Source organism: Heliconius melpomene, chromosome 1 (assembly GCF_056956725.1).
Source record: "Heliconius melpomene rosina isolate 202511_hmr_F chromosome 1, ASM5695672v1, whole genome shotgun sequence".
NCBI lineage: Eukaryota > Metazoa > Arthropoda > Insecta > Lepidoptera > Nymphalidae > Heliconius > Heliconius melpomene.
In genome coordinates, this window is record NC_140389.1 from 14,053,678 (window position 1) to 14,066,805 (window position 13,128).

A 13,128-nucleotide genomic window follows, 5' to 3' on the forward strand; every position below is an offset into this window, starting at 1 on the left:
GACCGTGAGAGACAATAGCTTCGCTCGTGGGAACGTTCGCCCACCCTGGGGTTCGAGTCCCGGCCGGCACCGTGACGGTAGGGTGCCAAATGTGTGACCGGCTCCACATCCGGAATGTTTTGTTTATTAATTTATATCATAAAAGAATATTAATAAATGTCATCTTTGTTGTTATAATAATTAAAATTATAAAATATTATTTGGTTATGTCTAATAATAGACTAATTTGTGTCGGTCCAAAATAAAGAGTTTGAGTAATATAACATCACTGTGATGAAAAATAGGGAAACCACACATATTTACGTTTCATTTTAAATAATATTTTTTTAATCGTTAAGATATCAAGACACCTATAAAAAAAGTAAAATTTTAATAACAACGGTTTTTTTATTTTATTAATAAATTATTATTATTAAAAAACTATACCTATACATAGACAAACAAATATGTTTTAAGATATGGTCACAAAGAAATGAACACAATTGTTAATAAATATTAATATAAGAAGATCACATTTCTGATTATCTGTTTTTAAATCTACCTTCACATATAAAATATCGAATAATTGCGTGTATGACAAAAAAAATAATTCATAAAATTCAACACAAAATTCCTAATGAATTCGCGGCATACGCCACTACACCCCATCGATTATAGTGAAAGTAGTGTTTAAATTAATACGGTTTAAACACTGGGGCGGGATCGCGGGATCGCTATCCCGGGGGACGAAAAAGTGCCTGAATCTATCAACTATCCCGGGATTTGATTAAATCCAAGCTCACCCCTTACGTGTTGACAGTAATTGATTGAAATGCGACTTTCCTTGCTGTTGACTTCCTTGTTTCAATTGTAAATTCTAATCCATTTGAAAATGCATTAGGCATACCATTTTATATGAATACTTACTATTAATAATACTTAATATTGTTGTTGTTTTTATCTATGGCTACTTAATTACAAGTGCTTTTCAATTTTATATAGATAAATGTTTTTGGTATATTGACACTGACCGATATTTCTTCATATAAAAATATTAAATATTAGAAGAATGTTAGCGTAAAAGCTTTAAATAAAAAAAATGCTTTAATTTATTATGTGCATAATACAAGTGAAAATTTTAAGTATATAGCTAAGATAGTGTCCAACTATCATTTCTTATTTAGGCAATTGGATTTTTAAAAGTCTAATATATAATTTCTTGGTATGAGCCCGGACACCGTTTACTAATTTAAGCGCTGTCCGGCCTCAAATTATAAGTAAAAAATTAAGAATTCACTTTTATATCCTTTTTAAAGCAACAGAACACAGAAAATCTATTTGTTCTATAGTGTATTGAAGTGTACCTATAGTGCTAAATCATTTTTAACTTGATTTTGCTTATTTTATATAATTACTTAGTTAAAACTGTTTGGATAAATTGCTTAATGATTTGATGTCCAACTTTTATTTTGACCATCAATGTCAAATGTGTCAAAAAAAATAAATAATAACATTTAACCAAATTAGATATATTGTTTATTTATTTAACTGTATATTTGAGGTACTCGAGCATTTATTCTTCATAATGTAATTGAGGTATTAATATTTGTAACATTATTATCGCAAATATTTTATTTTATTTAATATGTAATGAGAGTGTATTTGGTGTGTTAAATGAGAAAACTTTAGTTCAATTCAAGTGTTATTTAAATTTTTTCAAATTAATAGATAATTATGATTTAATACCACACAGCAAACCATGTTATGTGACTTTTTCTTATTAATAATCATAACTTATGATACAACTTTCTTTAACTTATATTGAAATATTTGTTAATTTATTTATATTCATTTATTAATTATTGTAAAAAACTAGTTTAGCATAAAAATAAATATCTAAGTAGCTTCTAAAAGTAAATATCAACTTTGATAAAGCGCGTTGAAATCTTTACTATGAAGATCCTGAACAGGTAAGCATATGCATTGTAAGCTTGTGTAGCATGTACATATGTATGGTTATAAAAGGGTATAAAATAGTGGGGGGGTTCTAGAACAAAACAGCAAATACAGTTTTAACGCGTCGTTTATTGATAACTTCATTTTCTCTTCAATATACTTTGTGTCCACTGACTATATAACACTCACTGTACATTTTTGTATTACAATATTTAGTCTTCGAGGCTTCATAACTTCCGATCCATATAACAAATATTTTGTACAATACACGACGGGCGTACGAGTGTCGTCGTGGCACGTCTTATCTCTTATCGCTATCTACCTACTCGTTACGGCTAACTCATCATCGATCTAACCTTTAACACTATATTTACATATTGTTCAAATTTTTTTTGGTATTCAAATAACATCAGACACTCCATCATCTTTCTCGCACCTTCCTCCTAATCTTTTTCCCGTCCGCACAACACAACTTAGAATATTTTAACTTAAACCATGAAAAAATACAATAATCGTAATATAATACAAGTATTTATCAACAACATTTAATTGAACGTTTGGCCGTCGGCAGCGAGCCGACTCTCCGCTCTCCGCTAACGTCAACAGTTCATAACACTAACAGCGGCGGCGACCGGCCACAGTACATTACAAAACAAATAAAGGACATACCTAGAAGTATGTACGCCGATAACGATCACTGTCACAGTCACTAGGGCGCGCGGCGACGCAGCCAGCTCATAGCGGCGGGATGTCGATGTCGCACGCGAAGGGCGACTCTCAGATGAGCGGCATGGCGCGCTCGCCGGCCGCCGCGTACCGCTGCTCGTCGGGCACGTGGTACATGTTGATGATGTGGCTCAGGTCCTGCTGCCCGTACTCGCGCTTCATGGCCAGCTCGTGCGGGTGCGTCTGGCCCGCCACGTGGGCGTGCCCGAACTCGCGCTTCAGCTGCGCCGGGGGCTCATGCGACACGTACTCGCGTTTCATGCCCGGTGGGCCCGGCGACACGGGCTCTGACTTGGCCGACGAGCCGCTGGGCGAGTGCGAGGCGCACGAGGCCGGCAGCGCGTAGCCGCCCGGCGAGCCCGGGCCCAGCCCGTAGGCGGAGGGCGAGGGCGGCTGCGGCAGGTACGGGGAGCCCTGGCCCCCGCCGTAGTATCCGCCGCCGTACCCGCCCTGCTGCATCTGCGACACATCGTAGCGCGGGTACCCGTACGCTTGCTGCTGGTACGCACTGGGATCATGCATCATGTATCCATTTGGCATGTAACCGTTGGGCGTCATTTGATACACATCGCGGGGCTGTTGCGCCGACGGGGCGGCCGTTCTCTGAGCGTCGCCCGCTCCGAGTAGTGCTCCTCCTCCTAAGGGATATTTTTCTTGCTTCTTCGCGAGGGTCTTCGTTTTCCTCCTCGGTCTATATTTATAATCAGGATGTTCCTTCATGTGAACGGCCCGAAGCCTCTTCGCCTCGTCGATGAACGGTCGCTTCTCCGATTCCGAGAGATCTTTCCACTGTGCACCTAAACGTTTTGATATTTCTGAATTGTGCATTTTAGGGTTATCCGATGCCATCTTCCTTCGCTGCCCTCGCGACCACACCATAAATGCATTCATCGGGCGTTTCACTCTCTCCGCATTGGAGTTCTTGCTGGTATTATTATTGTTATTGTTCGGGGGTTGATGGTGCTGCTGCTGGGGCTGCGAGTGATGCTGTGGCAGGGCCTGGTGCTGGTGGTGCTGCAATGACTGGTGTTGTGCCAGCGGCTGCTGCTGCGGCAGCGCCATCATGCCACCGAGCGCGCCCAACGAGCCGTAGCCGTGTTGGAGCGCGTGGTGCGGCGGCACCGTGGCGTGCAGGCTGCCGCCCTTTAAATCCGTCTCCATCGTCAACATATCGTCTTCCTGCGGCGCGTACAGCTTGCCGATAATTCGTTCACCGTACACAACGAGAGAACTGTCGGTCGCTCACATGGACTCGCGGCGGTGCGCGTCGGGATAACGTCTCGCGAGGCAGTACCGTGCGACGCGGAGGCTACGTGCGTTGTGAGGTGGTCGTCCCGCGGCCGCGTCCGGCGGGCGGCGGCGCTCGCCCCCCGCGCGCGCACCCCGCACTCCGGGCCCGCCCGTCGCGCGCGCACCAATGGCAGGCGGGCGCGGCCCCGCCCCGCCCGCGCGCTCCCACCCGCCGAGCCCTGCATTTTTAATCGCGTGGCGACCGAGGCGAGCGTACGCCTCGCCGCCGCCTCATGCAAATCACAATTTTGTTTGCCGACGGTGGCTGCACCTCCTCGACCTTAGTTTATATTGTAAACAACGTACGCTATCTAACTCTTTTTAGAACGCTACTTCAAATTTCAATTAAGAAAACCTTCCGTCCGTGCCTACTTCTCTGCCAGTCACTAGTCTTGTTCAATTATTACGTCTTTACGACACACATTTTGACGCTATCATTATCTAGAGCGTAATCTCGAATATTAATGTTTCAATAGATACATTTCTAATGACGTAGACGCGAGGTGACCGAGACGCACCAGCTGAACCGACTTAAAAGTTAGCACAGCTGCGAGCTAAGTTCAAGGCCTCACGTATTGAAGCTGGTCGGCGCTGGCTCCTCGCTAACGTCTACAGCAATTCAGATAGTCATTGATGATCACTTACAATATGCCTTTGTTCCTGTCCACAATAGACTTTTCAATTTAAGCATTCATTGACTGCATTATGCGATATATAAACAATAACATAGTAGGTATGCCACAAGGCCAATTTTACTATTCTTTTTGTCAGCTGTTTGTGACAAAACAGAGTACAATCTACAAAACATAGTATTGAATATAAAGGTGGCAAGTCTTTGTAAGATATAATAGCTTTTAAATTTTGCGGTTCAGAGATAAATATAAGCGTTTACATTATTTGCGTAAAACTTTTTATTTGTTTAGTTGTTATTGGTTGTAGATAATGGAAAATTGTAGTTGTGTGGGCATAGAAGGAATATTTTTCATATTTCAAATAAGGGAATCTTCTGATTGTTTAAACATTAAACATCATTGTTCTGAAGAAGTTCTATAGGTACAATTTAATAACAAGAACAACTACTTAATAATATTCTTTTTTGAGCAGGCTTCCTAAAAACAATTTAAACAATAAATGAAATTATAAAACGATCAAAACATATTCCGTCTTTCTTTCTCTAAATAAGATGACTGAAATATTATTTAAATTTGCTTTGAATATGTATAAGTAATTAGGTATACCTAGACATTATTTAATCCTATTAATTTCTATTTCCTAGATATTTAGTATTTACGACAGAAAAGTTATTATATAAGTAGGTACAATAAATTACCTAGGTAGGTAGGCACCTACAACTTGTTTAGAATTTGACTTTGTTGAGAATTATGGTTTTGCTTTTATTGTCATTTATTGTATGATGTGCTATAGGGTAAGGGCACCAATAAATGACCTTAAGGTATTAGCAGATTTTCTATTCATGTTTGCTTGAAACAATTGTTACAAGCAAACATAAATAAATAAATTTTAAGTTACAAATTATTATGTGTGGTAACTTGAAGATATGTTAAGATACCGACACCTAATTTTCTTTTGAGACAGAATATCGGCACCTATATTTGAGTTAGAATATACCAGAGTAGGTAGATATATAAAAAAAAATTATATTAATTTATTTATTGCTGATATTAAACAAAAAGAAACTTTTTATTGTTATATTAAAAGTCCTTATATTATATAGGAAGGCAGTTCAGGAATTATCTATTAATAATAATTATTGTTATTATTACCTGTAAGCGTGTATTTCATTGTTCAACATTTAAGAAATTTATTTTCTGAACTTAAAAAAAATGTTAAATCGGCGGAAAGTGGGAAACGGAGTGTCTTTACACTAAGTTCTTTTTGCCTATCCTGCTGTGTGTGGGATTATTATTATTAAAAAAATAAAACTTAGTTACTTGCAAGACACTATATTTTATGACTAATAAAGCGATAGTATAGTAACGGTAATTTTGAAAACAAAAAAATAAGATAAGGTTTCTTTTTAAGTAAGCAGGCAGTTTCTCGGAACCGAAGTCTAGCTTACTTTTCGGAATGTTTGAACAAATTTCTTTTGTTAGTATCTTTATTTATTGGCATCCATAATTTCTACTTTAATGACTCTTTTTGTTTTAAAAGCTTATTACTGTTACTTAGCTTGGTACATTTACTACTAGGGAGGTTTATATTTATTACTTTGCATGTGGATAAGATTAGAATAAATTCTTAGTAATATTCAGCAATCCATGCTTATGTTAAAGTTAAATATTTTAATTATATAATTGTATAAAAATTGTATCTGTTTTTTTTAATAAGATAATAACATTTTAGAGAGTGTTAACTTTTCCTATTTTTTTGCTTCACAAATTTTCGAGACATTTGATGTTGAGTGAAGGAACTCAACGCCAGCTACACGCTTGTGCTACAATGGCCCTAATTTTCTCTAATAGGTATATATATTTTCAAATTAAATTACCTACCTACCTAATATTTTTTATATCTTCATGCTATACCTATCCGAGATAAAGCTGGGTAGGAAAAGGGGATCTGAGAACCTAGTGTTAAGACACTCCGTTCCCACTAAGACACTTTCGCTCCCCACTTTCCGCCCAATTCTGGAGGCATTGCGTGTTGAGTTGAGTTTTTGTGTTTTAAATACTGTCAATAGGGTTTCCTATTGTTTCGTTGTCCTAGTTTAGTTAGATAAAACACAAAATTGGATTCCGCAATTCATCAACCTATGTTTCTATTAAGTGTGTGTGTGGTAAGCGGACAGAGTGATCTTTCACTTTTTATCTACGTTGGGTAGATATTGCACATAAATGGCTATAGAAACTAACAAATAATAAAAAAATTAAGAAGTCAAGATATGTACCTACTCTTTAATGAATAGAACTTAAGGAAAAAGTGTGAAGATAAAATAAAATACAGATTAATTTTAATTTAAGTAGTTATGTTAAATAAGTAAATTTAAAAATGTTATAAAAAAGAAAATGACTGTCCATAATTTTAGTATTATAAAATGAGTGTTAGATATTAATGTAAATATAAGCCTGTATTATACTCAGTTACTTCCAGTGTAACCTATATATCTTATTGGTTACCAGTCTAATAGGTATATATTCTTTTCTGTGTTGACATTAAAAGAAAAAAATGCTAATAAATAATATCTGTTACATAAAGTAGTTGTTAGTAGCAATATACGCAAGTTTATTAAAAAAAATACAAACATAAATAATATTTTGTTTATTTATTATTAGAAATTGCCTAAATATAGGTACATAGATATTGTTTGTATTGGATACAAAAGAGAGGTAATCCTTTTACAGTTAACAAAACACTTTAACTTTCTTTATGAGTTTTGAATATGTACCTACCTACCTACCTATATATGAATGTCTAATTACTTAATGAGATCATTAAAACAGTTAAATGCAAATAAGTGTTATTTAATAGATAGATATACTTTCCTATAAAGGGTAATAAAACAAAAAAAAACTTTGTAAGCTTTTTATTATTAATAACAAACGTCATAACAACATAAGAAGCAAATAATAAACATTTTACAATTGATTATTACAATTAAAATGATTATTTTTTTTTAATTTAATTTATTTATTATACAGAAAACAACAGCATATTTAATACTACTAATAAAAAAAAACTTGTACAAAAAAATTAAGCCAATTACAGTTTGCTACTTATAAATATTATCTAAGTACAGAGCTACACATCATTTAAACATCATCATCATCTAATAACATATTATTATAAAAAAAAGCTACATATTTAAATCTTAAAAAAAAAATAACAAAATATATCAATGCGAAGTATAAATAGCAATGATATATACCAAAAAAAAAATCAAATAAATAAATAAGATAATAAGATAAAATGATAAAAATATTTAAATGTAATATTGGATATACAATTTTAAATGTAAATTTTATTATCATTATTAGACATATTCATACAAGTTACATACAATCAATTACAAACAACAAGCTTATTGCAATACTTAAATACTTTTTAAATTGTTATTTTAAAATAAAACGTATCTATTGAAGAAAAGTTTGTATCACTACATATTTATATTATCATAAGCCTTCTATGAGGAGGTCTATGTCCAACAGTGGACGTTGAAAGGCTGATGGATGGATGGATGGAAGCCGAAATTCATAAATACAAACATCGAGTAGATATATCTAACCAACGCTATCCTAGTCTTACTCATTACATCATATTAACATTAAAGCTATCACGTTCTCATGAACATTTAAAATTTGAATCATTCCAATCCTCGCGTATTAATCATTCCCATTCAATTTGAGAGCGATGGAGTTACAGTTAAAAATGAAAAATCAACACCTCGGCAGCACTGAACACCACTACTGACAACGCATCGAGTCATTCAATAATTGCTGGCTAAATAAAAAGCTAGCAAAACACTCGGCGCGTCCTAATTGGTGCGAGGTGTCGCTAATGATAGCGCGCGAGTGTCGCTGCAAATTAATAATTATTACGCCTGGCAACACTGAAACGCGCCGCAATATGGCCGCCGAGCATTGTTGGCGAACGTCAGATTCGTTCGCAATTATTAATCTGCTGATTTTATTTTTTTGTGCAATCTAGAAATGGTGTGGGTAATTAATGAGCAATATTTTAATTTTGATCGTAAATGTGAAATGTTTTTAGGTGCAATAGTTTTGCTTCACTTTACATTGTTGTTTTTTTAGCTCGTGTTTTAATATTTAGTTTTGTAAGTATTTGAAAATTTTAAATTAAAATATTGTAAAACATATTTTTCATTAAGATTTTAGGATAAGTAATGATCAATCCTATGCGTTGTCATATATTTAGGTATAACGAGAGCGATAAAGGCAAATTACATATTCTCTACCATCTCAGTCCGTATAATATATTGCACCGTCCATCTCAAGACGGAATCGCAGCGGTGCATGATAATGAAAGGCCAATATTGGGCTCTGAGCTGGACACAAACAAGACCGCACCTAAGAGCTATCATCTAGTGGGAGTGTCTCCCCCTGGATCTTATATAGAATAGGGAATAAACTAGAAGTAATCATATATTTTATTTATTTACTTTATTTGGGTCATGCCGTGTGTTAAGATAATATTGAAATTAGGATTTTCAATAGCAACACGCTTAAAGAATTGACTTTATACATTAACAGAACCCAACGTTAGGTTAAGTACTAGGTAGATGCATAATTTTATTAGTAAAAAGCAATTCAACAAGAAAAAAACTGCAAAACCTAGCTCCTATCTAATAGCTCAAATCTAATCTATCAAAATATCGTTTTATTTCAAAAATACGAGAGTAAAATCTCCAGCCAAGATATAAATTTTAGAGTATAAAAACGTTTGCAATCTTCATTTTAATACTCTGTCCGTCACACTTGAATAGGCCTACTGCCTACATACATTATCTGTGTCCAGGGTGGAGGGTGGTGGGGGGTGGGGGCCTTCCGGTCGCTGTCTCCGACTCATCAGGGCTATCTTGGAAGGCCGCAAATTAAATAGTACCGTGCGACTGTCGTTCCTACCTATGCCATGTTCTATATTCAAAAGGAATTCGGGTTATATTTAGACAATATATAAGAATACTGGTATCTATTTATATCGCATAAAAGTAATTAAGCTTTTGTAGACTTCATTTAGAATTATTGTATACTAGTTTTATTACTTTGGATATACTAGACTCCAGTAAAAGATTACAGCGAAACAAAATATTAAATATTAATTTTCGCTTTTGTTACAAGACAAACCGCGGCGGTGAGTTTCGACACTCAAAATGCAATGTCTCAAAAAAATTGGGTAGAAAGAGGAGAGTATTAATACTCAGTTCCCTCTGCTAACCCTGCTGTATACGAGATACAGAAGGCAGATAAGAATATTATAGAACAAATGCAGCCATTTTAGTATGGTAGAGATGTTTGTGTACCAGAATAAATAAATAGTCTAAATTTTCCTAAATTATCTTTAAACATTTTGCACCGTAGAATGCGATGGTAGGTAACAGAATGTAAAGTTTCTTAAGAAAATAATTACAGTCGAATGCGATGGTAGGTAACAGAATGTAAAGTTTCTTAAGGAAATAATCACAGTCGAATGTGAGGTCTTCTATATAACAAAAAAATATATTTTAACTATAAGTATGTATTTAACGAATAATATCGTGCTCGTCTTATCACTAAAAAAAATTACAATACAAAAAATATCAAAACAAAACAATTAATAATTTCTTATTAATTCTGTAATACTAGACCAGGTTACCCTATTACAGAACTTTGAACGGCATTAAATAAAATAAGATTAAATGTGTCTGCAATAATAAATATTTCAGCAATACAGATGTTTGTTTAAAATTCTTATTACTTTACTAAATATCTATTAAGTATATCCAGCTATAAATAGTAATAAAATATTTATATTGGTACATTTCATCTAGATTTACTTTGATAACGCATTTTCAATACATTTTATAGTTTATAAATACAAATTTATATTGCTTTAGCCTCTGGTTGTAAAATTTTGCATAATACATATTTATAAATTGTGAGAAGGTTTGCTTAAAAATATAATAATTATTTTTGCACATAACAATCAACTTATACGCGTACAGAAATAGAGTGCCTTAGTGAGAGAGTCAGAAAGAGAGTCAAAACATAATGCAAACATTTAGTTAAAGTTTAAATTAAGATGAGTCAGTATGACTTCTACTAATAAATACTAACACATAGCAAAACACAGTAAAGATAAGCATTATATCATACAGTTCATAAAACTTATTTAGTTCCAAATGATTTTTAATAAACCTTAATGTAAATTGGGATGTGATATAGCTACATATTATAATACATTTGCACAGTTGTATATCCACCCACACACACAGTACATACAGTTCAGTCAGCTGTCAGACAGTCTCCGGAACACACCTCGTCCACATCTCAGTCACTCGACAGTGCGCGCGCACCTTATAACTTACAAAAAAACTATGAAATTCCAAAATTTCCGCGAAGAAAACACATTTTCCGCGAATGAACGTGCGAGCGTCGCGCTCTCGATGCCCGGACTAAGCGCAGACCGTGAAAAAGTACCGCCACAACGCCGACCGACAATGGAAAGCGGTAAAGAATCATAATAATAACAATGACAACAATATGAGATGCTATAATAAAGAGCCGCGGCTTTGTGCCGGCCTCGGCGCCGCTCGAAGGGTCGCGGGATCGATATTCGGGATGTGAGCCCTCGCATCGGTCATTCATTCAGCTATAGCGCTTGCTAATCACCAGCTACTCCTTATATCGATATGAATAAGTACAATATATAATGTACTTATTCATTTCAATGTTATTTTTTCTTCGACTTCGACTCTACATCTAAAGCTATATCTTCATGAGGAATTTCATATCAGATCGTGGTTCGTTATAAAACAAACAAACGCTGGATTCCAATAAGACATGTACAAGATTAAATTTCGCCAGAGGTTTGAAGCGACCAGCGACCAGGCGGCGCGCTTGATGATATAACGTCGAGTTTAATGTAATAATCCGTCGATCGGCCTTATCATTAGTTCGATCCAACTCACCTCCCGCCGCTTTGCAGATTGACTCGCTGCACTTTCTTATTATGGATATTACCATTTTATATCTACTTTAGTGTAGATTTGTTATTTTTAGTACAAGTTTACAGATAATAGAAGAAACTTTCAAAAATGAAAAATAGTATTTATTAATTACACAAAAATAATGTTATCCCTTATACGAAAAGCTAAATAAAACAATCTAAAATATATATAACTAAATCTTATAGATAGTAGAGATAACTATATATAGTTATCTCACCGTATATCTCATCTAAAATATATTTTACAGTATAATAATTATTAATCTAGGTTTATTTATTAATATTAATAAAATAATATTAATTATTTAATAGGCACAGCCAGTCTATGATTTGTAGGATCGACGCGGGCGCAGAGAGAGCACCCCGCAGCGCGTCGATCATGCATGCACTCTGCAATTAAACTTATATTGGGATAATCCAATTAAATAATAAATTTTTGATTGTCTTTGACCGTATTGCGTAGAAAAAAAGCATTTGATAGATAAAATAATAGTTATCTATGTAGACCAGATAGATACTGTTACTTAACATTTTGGTAAAAGTAAAGTAATAAAAATATGTCAAATTTGAAGAAAATTAAATTATAGTATGTGAATACAAAAAAGTGAAGAGCCATTTTTAAGGATCTTTTTATATTTTTATGTATCTCGTCCAGTGCAATACGTATGTACTTATGTCTAAATGTACAATTTTAAATGCATAGAAATCGCATGACTATCAACTTAAATAATGCAAGTAAATATTTGTGAATACGTGTGTATATTGTAAATACATTAAAGCTATTTATTTAGTGGACCTCACACTCACAGTAATATTAATTCACTAAGACAAATAAAGAAAATACCGAGTCGAATGAAAACTTTTGCGAAACTTGTTAATTTTTATGTTATAGGCCTTACCTTAGATAACGACTCTTACATAAGTTTTATTGGGAGTGACTTCATGATTGATGATCAAAGAAATATCGCAACCATCACCACAACCACCAGATCCAAGATCCAATGGTCTCTATCGGCATTTCACAATTAAACAACAATGGACTTGACATATAAGTACAAATACGTGAGCAACGTTTTAATGATGAGAACTTCGGAATTCGAAATGTAACCGTTAATTTACGACGCCATTTTTAATTAAACACGATGACTAAGTGCAGGGATCCATCACAGTCGGCACTCGAAGCCGATCTATTATTAATTATTATTTTGATCGATCACGCTCCTCCGCATCTTATTTTATTAAAGATCTCATGTTAATTTTCCTCTTTTTTGCTGCCGGATTATTAATTGTGCAGTTTAAACTCGCGCGTATATTAATGATAGCAAACTTATGGTATTTAACCATTAATGAGAACATGTGGCTGTGCAGCACACTATGTAGATAAGTAATATTTTCGAAGCAGGTAATTTTATCTCGGTTTACTGATCAAGCTTAAATTCTCTGTCGAAATTAGAGGTGAGTTTATCCCTCAGCGAGTAATTCGTTCTCGCTAGG

The 13,128-nt window shown here is 34.7% G+C and overlaps 1 protein-coding gene and 1 long non-coding RNA gene across 7 annotated transcripts in view; both read right to left on the reverse strand.

Annotated features, from left to right (window-relative positions):
* The window catches only part of LOC146541609 (uncharacterized), a 240,467-nt gene that overhangs the window by 68,705 nt on the left and 158,634 nt on the right, over positions 1-13,128 (reverse strand). The window lies entirely within an intron of this gene.
* On the reverse strand, positions 2,045-4,002 carry SoxN (SRY-box transcription factor soxNeuro). The gene has a single exon (XM_085192450.1). The coding sequence runs from the start codon at positions 3,829-3,831 to the stop codon at positions 2,713-2,715; it is 1,119 nt and encodes a 372-aa protein (XP_085048576.1). The 5' UTR covers positions 3,832-4,002; the 3' UTR covers positions 2,045-2,712.